Genomic DNA, 17,018 nt, shown 5'->3' on the forward strand with positions numbered 1-17,018 from the left:
GAATGTCTGCCTCCATATCTGAGAATGGGGAGACAGCCTAGAAAGAGTAATTTGTAGGAAGCAGTGCCTTAAGAACATTCAGATTCTAAAAGATGGTCAGAATTTTGGATGACCAGGGACTAGGATAATGTTAAATACTTTTGTTTACTTCTTGCTATATGTGCCCTGTACTAAATACTATATAATGCTCATTTAATAGTTACAGTAGCCCTTTGGGATAGATGTACTATTATCATTTTTCTTTTTCATTTTGTAGATGAGGAAAGTGAGACTGAAGTAAAGTAAGAGACTAACCTAAGGTCACACAGCTAGAAAAGGGGCTTCAAAATCACGTTTGTCTGACTTCAAATTATATTCTGAAAGTGACTGCTCAGCCTGGCTGTAGGTCCTCAAAGCTTTACTCTGAACCTAAGGGATCAGAATATCAGAAAGCAGGGTGGTGCCTGTAGCTCAAAGGAGTAGGGCGCCGGCCCCATATACTGGAGCTCGTGGGTTCAAACCTGGCCCTGGCCAAAAACGCAAAAAAAAAAAAAAAAAATCAGAAAGCACAGCTACAAAAATATGTTTATTTTAAAACAACTCGTGAAGTAATTTCCACGTGCAGTCCAATTTGGGAAGCTCTTGTAAAGATTATATAAAATGACAGGAAAACATTTTGGTTGGGTAAAAGTATAAGCAACTGAAAGAATGGGAAGGTGTTGTCTTTTGGAGCAAGCACTGAACAAGATGCGTGAATTCACATGTCTGTTCTGGGGGGCAATGTGTTGTTAGGGAAATGACAGAGCATGGAAAGGAGACTTGGGTTCCCAACCTTGCTTCTTTACCAACTGGCAGTATACGTAGAGACAAAAAAGAAGGTTGGATTAGATGACTTGAAAAGCCTTGTGAAAGAATTACATGGAGCCTCAGAAGTTATCTGTGTTCTATGACTAAAGCACGAAATAATTAGATCTTACATTATATAGGCTTCATTTGTTTTGATTCAAATTATTTCCTTGGAGAAGAGTCAATAGAATTGACCTTAATGGATACAAATTGACATATTTTTAGATAAAAAGAATATGAAAATGTTTATAAACCTCTAAGGTTATTTTTATTTTATATTTTTTCCCTGAAAATGTCTAATTGTTTACCCACCAATGGGAAACTAGATAAATGATCAGTTATTCAAACTTAATACCTCTCTGACCTTTTCCTATCCCTTGAACAATAGCTTTGTATAGATGTTTACATGTAAAATGTAATATTGTATTCCCTTGAATTGTTGAGAAAATTCCCACTGAAAGTGCCATGCTCATTTTAAAGTTAATTTGACAGAGTGGTAGTTTGCAAGTTCTCTCTGGAGCCAGCTATTTCATGGGATTTGGTACATTTTAATAGCTTTGTCAATAATTTGGATGAAGATTTGGAAAACATGAATGTGAAATTTTCAGCTGAAGAAAAGTCAAGAGGGAAAAATATCAGAATATAGGATTCACAGCCAATATGATATAATGAGCTGAAGCTGATAAATACCTGTATTTGAAATTATGCACCTGTTCTCACCTACCTCCATTTTTTCTTTCTAGTATGGGGTAGAGGTATAATTGTTTGACAGGAACTTATCAAGTACATATGTGATGAATGCTTATGCATTGTAAGCGCAAGGTGACCCATTATATGACATAATGTTCTACAATATAGCACTCTTAAAATTAGCAGATGGCACCCACAGTGAGAGAGATGATAGTCTGTACTGATTTATGCAATTAACCTATTTCAAGAAGGTGCCAAATTTTGGTGCATTGGGGAAGGGTCCCTGAGATGAGGGAGTCTTAAAATTATATCATGAACTTTCAAGGCAACTAATTGTGTTTAGCATGGAGAAAGCAAAATCTGTCTAGGAAATGTTATCTTTTTATCTTCAGTTCTTTAATATGACAGCATAGGAAAATTATTATCTAGAGAAGCTCTGTGGGTAGAAGTTACAAAGATAGAGATTTCATCTGAATGTAAGAAAATAGAACCATCTGTATCTGTTATCTTTGGAAGAATTAAACAGAGAGTAGGTTACATTTAGTTGGGGCTATCAGAGAAAGGGTTTAGACACTTGGTGGAAGATAGGATGTGGGCTAGGACCTTTTAGTTTTCCAATTTTAGAATTATAAGTTTTACTAAAGAATTTAGCAAAATAAATTTACTGAGAAGTAAAATATTTAGTCAAAACTGAATCCCTTGTGTATATAAAACATATAATTAGCTGAAAATGTATCTTTGTAAGAATATTTCACTCTTGTAATGATTACACAAAGTCATGTAATTATCAAAATTCCTTCCTTTTAGTCTGTTCTCCACTCTTCAATGAGAATAATTATTGCGGAGTACTAGTCTCTTTATACCACTTCCCAGCTTAAAACACAATCATTCTGAGTGTGTGTGTCCCTGCAAAATTCATGCATTGAAATCCTAACCTTTAAGGTGATAATATTAGGAGGGAGGGCCTTTGAGTGAGTAGGTCATGAGGGTGGCACTCTCATGATCGAGATTGGTGCCCTTATGAATGATGACTCAGAATTAGTGAGTCAACTTGTGAGGATACAGAGAGAAGGTACTGTCTATGAGGAAGTAGGCCCTAGCCAGACACTAAATCTGCCTTGACTTTAGACTTTTCTAGTCTCAAGAACTATGAGAAATAAATGTTTGTGTCAAATTTTGGTGCATTGGGGAAGGGTCCCTGAGATGATAAGGGAGTCTTAAAAAAAATCATGAATTTTCAAGTCAACTAATTGTGTTTAGCATAGAGAAAGCAAAATTTGTCTAGGAAATCTTACCCCTTTATCTTCAGTTCTTTAATGTCTGTCATAGGAAAATTATTATCTAGAGAAGAGTGTTTTGTAAATCACCCACTTTATAGCATTTGGTTATGGCATCTTGAGAAGACTAAAGCACTCTGCATCAGTTTATTTTTTTCTTAGAGACAAGGGTCTTACTGTGGTGCCTATGCTAGACTTGAACTCCTGGGCTCAAGGGATCCCCTTGCCTAATAGTTGCGACTACAGGCATGCCACTGTGTCTGGCTTATTTGAAAATAAAGACACATTATTAGTATAACCTACAAAGTCCAGCAAGTTCTGCCTCTAGTTGCTTCTCTAGCTTTATGTTGAACCTTCCTTCATTTCCAATCCACACATACTGATTTACTATTCCCTTATTATATATAATCATATTTTTATTCAGTATACGTTATTTTTCATGCTGGTTTATTTTTCTCTGCATGTCTATCTTTCTTATTACTAGACAACTTCTATTCTACTCTCCAAATCTAAGTTCACTCTTTACTTAACCAAGGACTGCTTACTGATCTTCCCATTTAGATCCAATTCCCTGTTACCCACATTCATACTCTGTTTCTCATTTACAGCATTCAGCACTGTTACAATTTATATTTGCTAGTTAAGCTGTTTGATTAATATGGTTCCCCTGCCAAAACATAAGCATTCTGAGGGAAAAAGAATTTTCTGTTTTTAGTGCACTGTCAAACACCTGGTGACCTGAAATACAGGCATAATGCAATAAATATGTATTGAATAAATCATGTAAATGGAGCAGATAGCATTGACTTTAGAAGTATTTGAGAGACTATTTAGAGAAAGAATATAATGGATGTGATACACTGATCCTAAGGTAATAAGTTACCTTTATGTAATAGCTGCCTTTATTAGACTGATTTTACTTTTTACAAAAGGTGTAAGAAGTAGGATTATTATTTTATTATTCTGGTTGATGAAAGCCCTCTTCCCGGTTGGAAGACAGCTGCCTTCTTGCGGTATAATAACAGGGGTACTAATCTTACCAAGTGGAATCCATTCTTAAGTCCTCATTTTGGTGTAAGGTTTAGACTTAATTTTGTATCAAAGACCACAACTTCAAATATTATTGCAATGGGGTTTAGTGGTCCACAAATGAATTTTGGAGAGAAACAGCATTCAGTTCATAAGGACTAAGCTATATTTTATTTAGACGTTCACATTTAAAGTAAATTTCTAGTTTTAAAAAATACATATGGAATCCTCAGATGTATTGTAGACGCTTGACAGTGAGATTCGAAACGTGAAAATAACACTGCCACCTAGTGACAACTAACCTGAGGAAATTAAAGAAGAGTAGCCAGTAAGGGTAAAACCAACCCTTCACATAGAGGAGTCCATGCACGTAACTTAGGGCAGTCGTTTCTTTTTAGTAAAGGTACTAATACTTATGAAGCTCATGGGTTAATACTGATTCCATAAAACAAATACATTAGCTATAAAAGTAAAAAAAAGCTAGGAAAGCCATGTAGTAACTAGATAAAATCATTTTGTATAATTGTGTGACTTAAAAATGTGTCCATCTCCTTTTTCTTCACTTTCTCTACTGTTTCTGAATGAGGAAGTTTTATATTCTGATAACTTACTAAAAAGAATTTTTATTATTAGTCTAAAGAAGGGGGAGAGAGGAAGGGAGGAATAAAATCCCACCTAAGAGGTACAATGAACACTACTTGGGTGATGGGCACACTAACAGCCCTGACTCAAGCATTATAAAACCTATCTATGTAACAAAAACATTTGTACTCCCTTAATATTTTGAAATAAAAAATAAAATAAAATAAATCAACATAAAAAATAGCTAAATAGATTCAAGGACAAACATATTTGAGGAAGTGAGTCCTTGGTGAAATTTCCAGTTGGATTTTGCAGCATTCAGAGGAAGGAGGGGAATGCCAAAATAAACTCTGTCTATCCCAAGGGGACACTTAAAGCCACTTTGAATTAAATTACTGTGTGAGTAAATGTAAACTCGAAAATAAAACACTTCCAGACATGCAATAAATAGTTAGAAAATGAAGATGCATAAAGCATTAAATTCTACAGGGAAATATAGATAACTTATTTGTATCTCTTAAGTCCTGAACTTTTGTGATAGATTTTAGTTGATATATTTTAAATGAATTGAGTCAGAAATCTCAAGGGCATGAACAATTTCAAAATAAGAAAAGCATATGCCTTACATGTATTTCTTAGTTAATATCCTTAAAATAGAGTTATTCTGTGCTGACTTCAGTACAAATATACAGATGTGACTGCATCTCTTCTTTTCTTGTTATATACTATTTATATGAAGAGTGTGGACAGCACCAGACAACAGCAGATGACAATCTAGTAAGAATATGATTTAAAATTAGTTGCCAAACAGTATTGCATCAATACCAAAAGGATCTGGTTCTTTAAAAAATAGGTTGTATAATATGGTTATGATTATCTTGTATGAGACACAGCTGATCTGAAGTGTAGAATTCAGTGGTAACCCAGAAAATAGTGTATCTATTATTATAAATAATGAGTATTTATTTAATTTTTGCCATGTAACAAGCATTAAATTAATCATTTTACATGTATAATTTCTTCCATTTCTAAATTTTAAGCAGATGAAATCTAGTATTAATAGTTTACAATTCCTAACCAGGTTTATTGTTTCAGGCATGACCCTCCTTTATTTATTTGTACAAACTACTTATTATATAGTGAAATCCATGGATCATCTAGAATTAGAACATAATGAATAACTTACATCTATGTGGGTATATATTTACTCATTCCTTATTTTATACCTGGGTCTTCTTCCTTACAACCTGCAAGAAATTACCACTATTTAGGATTTTGTGTTCCTCATTTTTCTGCTACTACAAAGCATAGTTTTATCTCATATATATATGTTAAACATATTGTTTGTTTTGGTTGATTTTGAACTTTATGTATTGCAGAATCTCACATGCAATAATATATAAAAGATTCACATATGTATTCTAGTAAAAGTTTTGAAATTTGCTTTTGTTATTTAAGACCTCAATCATTCAGGAACTAATGTTTTGAGGTGGTTTGAAATAGAGATGTAATCTGATTTTTCCCACATGCATAACCAATTTTTCCCATCGTTGAGGAGATTCCTCTTTTTTTAGTGATATGCCATTCAATTTCTGTAACCTGTCATAGTTCAATGTATATGTAGTTCTGTTTGGGGGGTCTCTGTTTTACTGTACTGCTTAGTTTACCTATCTACGCATATTATAAATTATTATAACTTTATAAGTCCTGTCATGTGGAGGCTAAGTTATCTCTTTCTCTTTTAGTGTTTAAGTTTTGTTTGCCATTTTGCTTTTCTGCCTGCATTTTAAAGTCGGCTTGCCAAATTTTATGGAAAAGAAAACTATTGGGTTTTGATTGGAGACATGCATTGAGTTTGCAAATTAACTTTGAGAGATTGGTATCTTCACAACATTTATTCTTCTTTATAAAATACGATATATCATATATCATAATTGAAGCCTTCTCTTAGGTTTTTTAGTTCTTTGTTTTTATATACAAGTTTTATATTACTTTTGTTAGATATATTACTAGGCCTAAGTGTGGCCTTTTAGGTCTTTAAGTATGGCCTTCTCATGAATCCAAATTTACAAAACAAATCCTTTTATTTCTATTAATACATTTTTACATCTTTTATATTTTTATTTTATTTTTACAGTGAACATATTTAGAGTACAAAATATAAGTTTCAATGAAATAATCCTCCCTTAAAGAAAGATGGAGACTTTACCACCTTCATGTTCACATGGATGGAGCTGAAAATATTCTTCTTAGCAAAATATCTCAAGAATGGAAGAAAAAGTATCCAAAGTACTCAGCCCTACTATGAAACTAATTTATAGTTTTCATATGAAAGCTATAACCCAATTATAGCCCAAGAATATGGGAAAAGGGGAGAGGGAGGGGAGGGGAGAGGAGGGGGGAGAATGGGTGGAGGGAGGGTGATAAGTGGGACCATGCCTATGGTTCATCTTACAAGGGTACATGTAAATCTTTCTACATGTAGAATATAAATGTTTTAACACAACAGCTAAGAAAATGACATAAAGGCTATGTTAAGCAGTTTGATGAAAATATTTCAGATTGTATATAGAACCAGCACGCTGTACCCCATAACTGCATTAACGTACAGAGCTATGATTTAATTAAAAAAAAAATAATCCTCCCAAATTGACTGGCACAATTAGACTATTAGTAAGATGTAAGGGCTAAAGTGATGGTTGTTACACTAATGATTTAGTTCTAAATTCCACTGTCTGAATGGCGCCACTACCACAGGACACTGGTTGACAAGCGTTTAAGGAAGTCAAGTCCACCAACCAGTTATCAGCTTTTGACAATAGTGCACTATCTCCATTTGAAGTGGAATTTGTGAATAGTTGCACAGTTCAATAGTATGTTTTAAATTTTATATGTCAAAAAAGACCAAGAGAACTCTGAAGGAAGAAAGCAGATTTTTAAATGAGGACTGGGAATTACAATATTATCTTGTTTCTGCTAAATATAAGACAATTTTCTCATTGTGGATACCATAGTATCAACATTAAAGAAATTCAGTACTCATCAGCATTATATACTCATAATGACCACAAATACAGGCTATCCCACAGTTCATCAGACCTACAAACACAAGGAAAATGGGAAATTGTAGCTAAATGTACCTTTATTTGCAAAATATTTATTATAAAATTTTATAAAATATTTCATTATGTGGTGATGTATAAATATAGAAAATATAAAACATAAAGCATAATATAATGAGTTTGTTATTTTCCTATGTATGGAAAACCTTTGGGCACCCTGTATTTTAAATTAGAAGGAGTGGCACAAAAGGTTTTATTACAGATATTAAAAGATGAAAAGCAAAAGCAAAGATAACTCTTTTAGGCAGCAGTAATACCTGGAAATAGGGCCACTGGAGCAACTTACAAAGTAGCTTATGTATTGAGGGAAAAAGGAAGCCACTCAGTGATGTAGAATTTGTGAAAGAATGCATTGTCAAAGTTGTAGGATGTTCAGACCCTGGTAATGTTTCAAAGTACAAACAACTGCCTCTTTCAATGAGAACCTTAACTAATCAGCAGCATGATTAGCCTTCAACTTAACAGAACAACTTCATGCAATGCTTCAAAAGGAAAGTATGGATTAGTCAGTCACTTTGAATGAATCAACTGGTACTATTGAGGTAGATTTTATACTTCATTTGTGTCATAACAGAAGATGTTCTTTGCCATGAAGAGATGCTCACTTTAGGCACTCTTGAGAATGGAACACAGAATAGATATCTTCCAAAATTTTTAAGGTAAATGTCACTAAGTTGGACTGAATTTGGTAAATTCAGATGATGCACCTTCCATAGCAGGAAAACATGAAGGATTTATTGGGAAAAAAAGTATTAATAGGTCCAGATGCTGTCAATTTCTTTTCATTGTATCTAGCATCACCAAAATCTCTGTGCTAAAACTACTGTTTTGGTGACACTTTCTAACAAGTTGTGAATATTGTTAATTATATTTGGAAAAATGCAACATGGCATCATCAGTTTCATGCTGAAGTTGAATAGTGAAGTATTCAGTATGAATTTGCCATATTGGCTGTCCTAGGGACAGTGATCAGTCAAAATTTTATCTCTGTGATGGTAGTTAATTAAATTTTATGTAGAAAAGAATGAACAAGTTGAATTATTAAAAGAAGACTTCTATAATGCAATTATAATATGATATTATAATATATTATAATTGTGAATTATAATTCATTTCTATAATGAATTATTAAAAGAAGATTTCTATAATGCACACAATATTTCTGTGTGATAGTATGTCAAATAAAAGCAACTTGAATATTTCTTTGCAAAGTAAAACTAAGTCTATATATGATTGATAAGTGGCAAAAAATCCAAGCATTTTGAAAAAAGCTATCTTTTTTGAAACACTTTTTAATTAAACTTTTATTATTATTATTTTTTACTCCATAGGTATAGTCCCACCAATCACCCTCCCACCAATCACCCATCCCCCTTCCTTCCCTCTCCCCTGACCCCATGTTCTTGGGCTATAATTGAGCTATAGCTTTTGTATGAAAGCTATAAACTAGTTTCATAGTAGGGCTGGATACATTGGATACTTTTCCTTCCATTCTTGAGATACTTTGCTAAGAAGAATATGTTCCAGCTCCATTCATGTAAACATGAAGAAGGTAAAGTCTCCATCTTTCTTTAGGCTGCATAATATTCCATGATATGCATATACCACAATTTATTGATCCATTTATGGATCAATGGGCACTTGGGCTTCTTCCATGATTTAGCAATTATGAATTGGGCTGCAATAAACATTCTGGTACAAATATCTTTGTTGTAATGTGATTTTTGGTCTTCTGGATATATACCTAGTAACACTTCTTTTTCAAAAGGAAATTATGGCTGAGCATTAGCATTTCTAGTTAGCAAAAGCCACTCAGGAGGAGGATAATATATGTGAATCATTTGAAGAATAAGCAGCCACAGCCACTATAACCTATTAGTTGGAGAATACAATGAAATGTTTGAGAATCATGACATCACACACAAATTGGCGTTTCAGCCTCATCTAGTTAGTATCATGATGACACCTAAAGAACTACAGATAAATTGATTGAGCTCTCAGTAGATGACAGTTTAAAGTTATTGTTTGATGCTAAGAAAGTCAATTGAAATGTGAAAAATGCAGTAGAGTACCCCCGCCTTCTGCAAAGGGCCCTAAAAATGCTTTCTTGCTTTTGACCACTCATTGCTACATTATTCTACCTAACCCAGTGTGAAACATCCTTAAGGTCACAGGTGACTGATTCCCATCTAGAGGATTGATGGGAGCTATGGACCTCCATGCTGCAACCAAATATCCAAATGCTTTCCAACAAAAAGCAGATACGACAAAGTCATTAAAAGGTTAACTAACTTTAAAATTAACAAATAATTTTCATTTTTTTAACTTATTAAGTACATAGTAGTTAGATATTTACAAAATGTACAATTTTTGTAAATCATTTGGCAATAAAGGTATTTGCACCAGATTGTTCATTGCAGTTCAATTCATAATTGCCAAGTCATGGAAGAAGCCCAAGTGCCCATTGACCCATGAATGGATTAATAAATTGTGGTATATGTATTCCATGGAATACTATATAGCATTAAAAAATGAAGACTTTACCCCTTTTATGTTTACATGGATGGAGCTGGAAAATATTCTTCTTAGTAAAGTATCTCAGGAATGGAAAAAGAAATATCCAATGTACTCAGTACTGCTGTGAAACCAATTTATAATCACTCACACTTGCATATGAAAAATGAAACACGACTATAGCCTAGGATGAGGGAGGGAATGGGGAAGGGAGGGGTTGGGTCGATAGAGGGAGGGTTAGTGGGGGGACCACACCTATGGAGCATACTGCAAGTACATGTTGGATTTATCAGTTGTAGAACACAAATGTCTTAATGCTGTAATTGGGTAAATGAGGTGAAAGCTATGTTGATTAGTAGGATGTAAGCACTCCAATTTGTACAAATAATCAACACGTTGAATCCCATAATTGCATAAATGTATTTATGATCTATGTACAAATGACTTAATAAAAAATGTACATTTTAAAAATATATCTAAATGAAGTTTCTTGAATGTGCCCTTATTACAGGTAAATTAGTGCCTCCTTTCAACATGAAAATATTCCTCACCCCTGAGCTAAGGTTTTAGTGGTAGGCTCTGGCAAGAAGTCATATCGAAGATTACTTGGGTTATTGGCATAATACATTTCCTTGCAAATGTAGTTCCCAGGTCTTCATTTACTTGTTTGCTGTTGATTGGAGGTGTTAACTCCAGACACCTCTCATTACTACTTACACGTGGGCCCCTACATATCAGAGTCAACAACTAAATCATTCTCATGCATGAATGTCTCAACATCTCTTGCTACCCAATCTCTAGTCCCTGAAGTGAGAGAAAGTTCTCTGCTTTTAAATGCTCATGTGATTGAACCCACTTGGGAAATTTAGGATAACATCCTTGTTTCAAGCTCCATAACCTTAATTACATTTACAATGTCCCTATTAGTAAATAATTCAATATTTTCATAGGTTCTAGAAATTAAGGATTAGACATTTGTGTGTGGACTTTCTGCCTACCATGCTCATTTCTTTGATCTTTCAAAATAATTACACTATGACTATACTAACTTAATAGTGGTTCAGTGTCGTTAAAAAAACTTGGAGGAGTAGAAAACTGTTGCCTTTTCATTTAGGCAGTAGGGATGAAAGATAGAGAATGCATAAAGATGGAATTGTTATCTTTCTTATTTCTCCTTGTTTGCTTGTAGTTGTTTTTCTTTTCTTACCTTTTCTTGTCTCCCCTTATTTTTTGGGAAAGAGTGAGGGATAAGAAAGGATTAAGAAATGTAGAAAATAAAACTTGAATTTCTAGAAACATTTTTTCTTTTGATTTCTTTCCTCCCCTCCCCTTCTTTTCTTTCCTCCCTTCATTTCTCTTTTCTTTTATCATATCTTGTCTCCTTTACCCGTTTTAAATTTCTCATAGACTTTTTCACTGCTACTTTCCTTTCTCCTTTTTTTCTTCTCCTTCTTCCCCCTCTCTTTCTCTGCATCTTTCTCTTTTTACTTTCATTTATTTTTCTCAAAAGTAGGAAAATAGAACAAAACTTATTAAAGGTAGAATTTATTGAACAGAAACCTTCTTGGGGTTTTTTTACAAGTACTTTTTCCCCTTTATCCACAAGTGATGCTCTATTTTATGTGGGTAGAGAGTCTTAATCTCCTTGATCATAGTGGGGATTTTTAGAGACCACTTCAAAAAGCTTTCCCATGATATTGTGATTTTACTATTTGAAAATTATTGGTGGATATAAAAGTCATGAATAAAATCAACATGAAGACTGAAAATATTTGAACCATGTTTAGAGTTGTAACTGAATAAAAAGCTTATCAAAGCAGGGCACCTGTGTTTAAAGATTCAGTTCAATTCAATAAACATTTAGGAATATGGTCATTGTGTTGGGGTGGAATATACAAAGCTATAAAGACTAGGATCCTGCTTTTGAGAAAATTACTCCCTGTCTGTGAAGAAAGTGTAGAGAGGGATAAGGTAGATCTAAGAATTGAGAGGCAGATATCAGGATAAATGAGGTACTTTGGGATTTCTTCCTCTAAAGACTGGTCATGTGGGAATATGTAAGAATCAAGGCAATGCATAGAAACTGAGAGAAGTTTCTAATCAGAACTACTAATACCAATCAGACACAGACCCATTTATGAATATACCAAGTGAAGAAGTAATGGTACTTGCTAGGGCTAGGGGTAAATCATAACCAAGGAATCAGGCCTGATGGGAAATGAAACCCAAGATCCTAGTCTACTATTAATAACATACTCTATTGGCAACTAAGCCATAATGCAGTGGTTCTCAACCTTCCTAATACCACGAACCTTTAATACAGTTCCTCATGTTGTGGTGACCCCCCCAACCATAAAATTATTTTTGTTGCTACTTCATAACTATAATTTTGCTACTGTTATAAATTGTAAATATCTGATACTAGGCAACCCCTGTGAAAGGGTCGTTCGACCCCCAAAGGGATTGAGACCCACAGGTTGAGAACTGGGAGCTACTGGAGTGTTCTTTCCTTACCTCTCAATTTCATATTCTTTTCATATTCTTCAGTGCAAATATCTTGCTTTGGTTTTAACCTGAAAATGAATAGCCATATAGTCTTGGGTACAGAATACCTCTCCTACTTTGTGTGACTTTGGTTAAGGTATCCAGCATCTCATATCCATTATAAATTCATCTGTAAAGTTTAAAAGATTTTTTGTGATTCATTAGAGGCACTTATTCTAGTGCTCGTTCTGTATTACATTATGCATTAGATGGCAGCTTTCAGTAGATGAGATCTTTGCTACTTTGTCTTTGTTTTTCATTTATGCCTATTTGGAATATTTGCTTTTTAATTTGTTTTTGTCAAGTAATTTTCAAAGATAAATTTGGAAATATGCAATTGTGTTTTCTTGCCATAATTTAATCATTGTTGTTGTTTCACAATTTATGAACAGTATGATTTAGCTAAATAGTGAAAGATATTGGTTCTCAAACCCAAGTAGCATGTTAGAATCATTCGGGGAACTTTCAAAAATGGTAGTATCCAGGAACTACCCCAAGCCATTGAATTCAGAATTTCTTGTTGTGGACCTAATTATTATTTTTTAATAGCTCTTTATTTCCAAAGTGGCAACAGTAATATCTACCTGGCCTATCTAACAAAGATGGTCTGAGGATCACATTAAGATATATATTCAAAAGCAATTGATAGAGTGAGAATTGAAATGAAAATGTAAGTTGCTCTTAAAGCATCTTAGAAGTATTTCCTCTGCTCTTGAGGGGTTTATCATTTATTTAAAGAAACAAGACAAAACATAAAAAGTTCAAGATAATATTTCATATGCTGAATGGAAATAGCAGAGAGTAAGTGTGCAAAGAATCCGGTCCCAACCGTACTGGGTAGGCAATCCTTAATGACTATGTGGTTGTGATCTTTTCTAGCACTTATTAATTATTTATAACTCAAGTTTAATGATAAAAGAATAAGGATGATAACATTGGGACTCACTCAGTGAGTTATTTAACAAAATATTTATTGCTTTCTAGGCTTTTTCTTTTTCGAGCCAGTTTGAAGCAGAAGTATAGAGTAGTCGTTGATAGTATAGATGCTTGACTCAATGTCTAAGTTTGCCTGATTTCATTGCTTGTTGGTTGTTTTATGTTGGTAAATTCTTAACTTCACTATGACTCAATATTCTCTCTTTATATAAGAGGGATGATGAGTACATTAATTCCCAGAGTTACAGAAAGAGTTTTAACGTGTTAGTAAGTATAAAGTGCTCTGAACTGTGCATAGCCATAGCGAGAGACATGTGTTTGCTAACATCTTTGCTTATATTCTGTAAAATTCTTCAGTTACTTCAATACAAAGATAATAATTTAAATTAGCTAATACCAATGAAAATAATATATAAAAGAACTAATGTGCCTTTAATCCAAGCCATACTCAGATATATATCAGTTTTCAAAGGTGCCACATTATTTAAGATCAGTCATTTACAACATGGGTGAACCTAGAGGGTATTATGCTATGTGAAAGAAGCCAGTTACGTCTGTTGATCTATTGCACAACGTGGTGACTATGGTTAATAACACTAATGTATTTTTCAAAATAGCTAAAAGAGTAGATTTTAAATGTTTGTCCCAAAGAAATGATATTTGAGTGATAGATATGCTAAGTAGTCTCATTTGATAATTCGACAATGCATTCATGTATCAAGACTGCATAGTATACTCAATTAGTATATGTAATTTTGTTAATTAAAAGTATAATTTAAATAGAAGATTGGAAAAAGTTTTGGAAGACATAATTAGGGAAGTACAGAAAGCAAAGGGAGTATTTAGACCAGTGAGATCTCCCCTAGTTCCATGTTCGAGAATAGCCCTGAAGAGGTAGAGCTTATGATGAGACCTGAAGGACGAGTAGAGCTGGTGATGTGAAGAGCTTGGTTGCAGACCATGGTGTGCACAGAGGTGGTCCATGTGAAGACTAGGAGTGTTCCAGAGAGAGAACAGAAATCAGTAAACACTGTGACCTTATCAGTGAACAAAAGATCCATCCCTATGAGGGTGGAGGTGCAGAATCTGTTGATATGCTCTGGTGCTCATAACGCCCAGACTGGGAGGATGGGTGCAGAATGAGAAATCAACCTTGCCGTGGGAGAATGTTCTGAGGTAACACTAGCAGAAATGAGAGGAGTATGTAGTTTTGTAGCAGTGCAGGGCAGAAGGAAACCAGTTTTTTTAGGAGAGTTGGTGAGGGGAAGGTTTATCAAAAACCATCAAACTGGATGGCATTTGGAATGATTTTTAAAGGAGGAAAGGTTGAGACCTGCGGTGGTATAGGTCCTGGTCATGGTTGTGTGTAGTTTATTTTGTCATTAGCTATGTGTTGACACCTGCCTTATTTGTTCAGCTAGGATTGTGTCTAAGCAGAGCCTCTGCATCTGTTCTTAACCTCAACTGCAGCCTTATCCTTTTACCCATGTGCCGAACACTCCTGGCTTACCTCCGAGGATCCCAGAAGGTAAGGAAAAAAATCCTACTTACAGATTCCAACATAAAAATCAAGTGAAACAGTTAGGTGCTAGTTCTGTTTAGCTTTCATGGTCTGACTTTTGGCTAGGGTGATTTCTTCAAAGAAGATGGTAAGGGCCATGTCAGCTGTCCAGGTGATTACTGAGCTATTCTGCAACATTAGGTAAGGGCAGAGAATAATAGGTAATTGCCACAGGTAGCTGTGAATCCTTACAGAGATTCTGCAGTCAGGTATTGTTAGTTCCATTTTACACATGAGGGAGCTGAGGCATAGAGAGTTTAAGTAGCATAAGCCTAGTGAATGGCAGAACTAAGATGAATCCCAGTTCGAGCTCTATCTGCTATACCATGGCAGGTGAGCAGACTGGAACCCTGTAGCCTGTCAGCAAAAAACTTATGATTGCTGGTGTTGGTAACTTACTGTTTAACACACATGCCCATTTTGCCTGTAATAGGCTTAAAAAAGATGTCTTGATTCAATCATGACGTCATGTGTGGTTATTTAGTGTTATAAAATGAAGGAGGTAGAAAAGAGAAAAGCAGTTGTTCTCTTAAAACTCAGCTAACTTTTTTCTCTTTGATTATTTTTGTGTGAATATGTATGCATTCATGTCAATTCTTAGCTAAGGTAGTAAGACAGTGCTGAATAGATACTGATATTTTAAAAGGAGTTGTTATCTTGAGGTCATTTTGATGTTCTGTGAATTTCAGGTGTCCGGATTTACTCTAATAAAACTTCTCAACCTTTTTATGCAATTATGTTTGGAAACTGTATTTTTAATATGGCGATCTATGGAAATAACTTTTTCTTTCAGTTGCCTACCACTGTAAATGCTAGGTTTTGATCTCTGTGGCTGGCTGCTGGCTTGTTGTGAAGAAAGAGAAGATAAGTGGCAGGCAACAAAAAGTCCCCTCCCCCCCGCAATCTCTCAGAATTTAATAATCTTTAAAGAATTGTCCCCAGTGTGAAACATTGATTCAAAGTGCTTGACATTTTATTTTGTTGGAAGATCCAGCAATAATTTTAAACCAGTGATGAGATTGCATCATTTAAAGATAAATGTATTTTTGACTACAAAAGGAAATAATATTTATTTTAAAATAAAAACATTTCAGAAATATGCACAATGATCAGAGAACGTTTCCCCTAGTCTTACTCTGCCAGAACAACCACTGATGACAATTTGGGGTAAATGTCTGTAGACATGTTAACATATGATGTCATTAACGTCGAACAATATAGGATTGTAGTATAGTTTATGTTTTGTAACTTTTTCACCTAAAAATATATCTTGCACACTTGACCGTTATTAATAATATAACTTTCTCACATTCTTTTTAATGGTTTGGGTATTCCATTAACTAGATTTATCATAATTCATCTCACCAATTTTTTATTAATTGTTTTCTGCCATATTTCCAAATTTTCGATGTCATGAATAATCCGATAGTAAAAAATAGTGTACATATATTTTACATGTTGCATCATTTTTACCATATTAAATGATTTTTATTAGGTTCCCAGCAGGAGAACAAGAAGATTGTTGGATAAAAGCAGAACATTCCATATAACCTGTGGTGTTACTATCTGTATTTTCTCAGGTGAGAAAGCCAACAGATGCTAAATATATTGTGAGAAATATACATTTTTTGAAGGATTAAAGATGTAATTTTATTGTTCTTTATATTATCTGCTATCACCAACTTGAGATTTTCGTATTTAAATAGCTTAGTTTTCTTTTCCATGTGTTTAAAAAGGCTTGTCTGGGGGGACTAGAGAAAATGGGCACGTCTTATGATTTTTTGCACTACAATATCCAAAGTTTGCCTGCCAAGCTGATGATGACTATTTCCTGAAAGCAAATTATTTCATTTAGAATATTGGAAGAAGCACACTTGAAACATTCTTTTTTTTTTTTTTTTTTTTTTTTTGAGACAGAGCCTCAAGCTGTCTCCCTGG

At 34.2% G+C, this 17,018-nt stretch overlaps 1 protein-coding gene across 3 annotated transcripts in view; it reads left to right on the forward strand.

Annotated features, from left to right (window-relative positions):
• NOX4 (NADPH oxidase 4) overlaps positions 1 to 17,018 on the forward strand; it is a 165,916-nt gene that overhangs the window by 24,032 nt on the left and 124,866 nt on the right. For all 3 annotated transcript variants that reach the window (XM_003780833.3, XM_003780834.2, XM_012801130.2), the window contains 2 exons: positions 14,937 to 15,047; positions 16,576 to 16,660. In XM_003780833.3, the coding sequence (XP_003780881.1) occupies positions 14,937 to 15,047; positions 16,576 to 16,660 (196 nt within the window). The remainder of the gene's footprint in view (positions 1 to 14,936; positions 15,048 to 16,575; positions 16,661 to 17,018) is intronic.

The sequence above is a fragment of the Otolemur garnettii genome, unplaced genomic scaffold (genome assembly GCF_000181295.1).
Source record: "Otolemur garnettii isolate 467f Iridium unplaced genomic scaffold, OtoGar3 scaffold00001, whole genome shotgun sequence".
NCBI classification, from domain to species: Eukaryota; Metazoa; Chordata; class Mammalia; order Primates; family Galagidae; genus Otolemur; species Otolemur garnettii.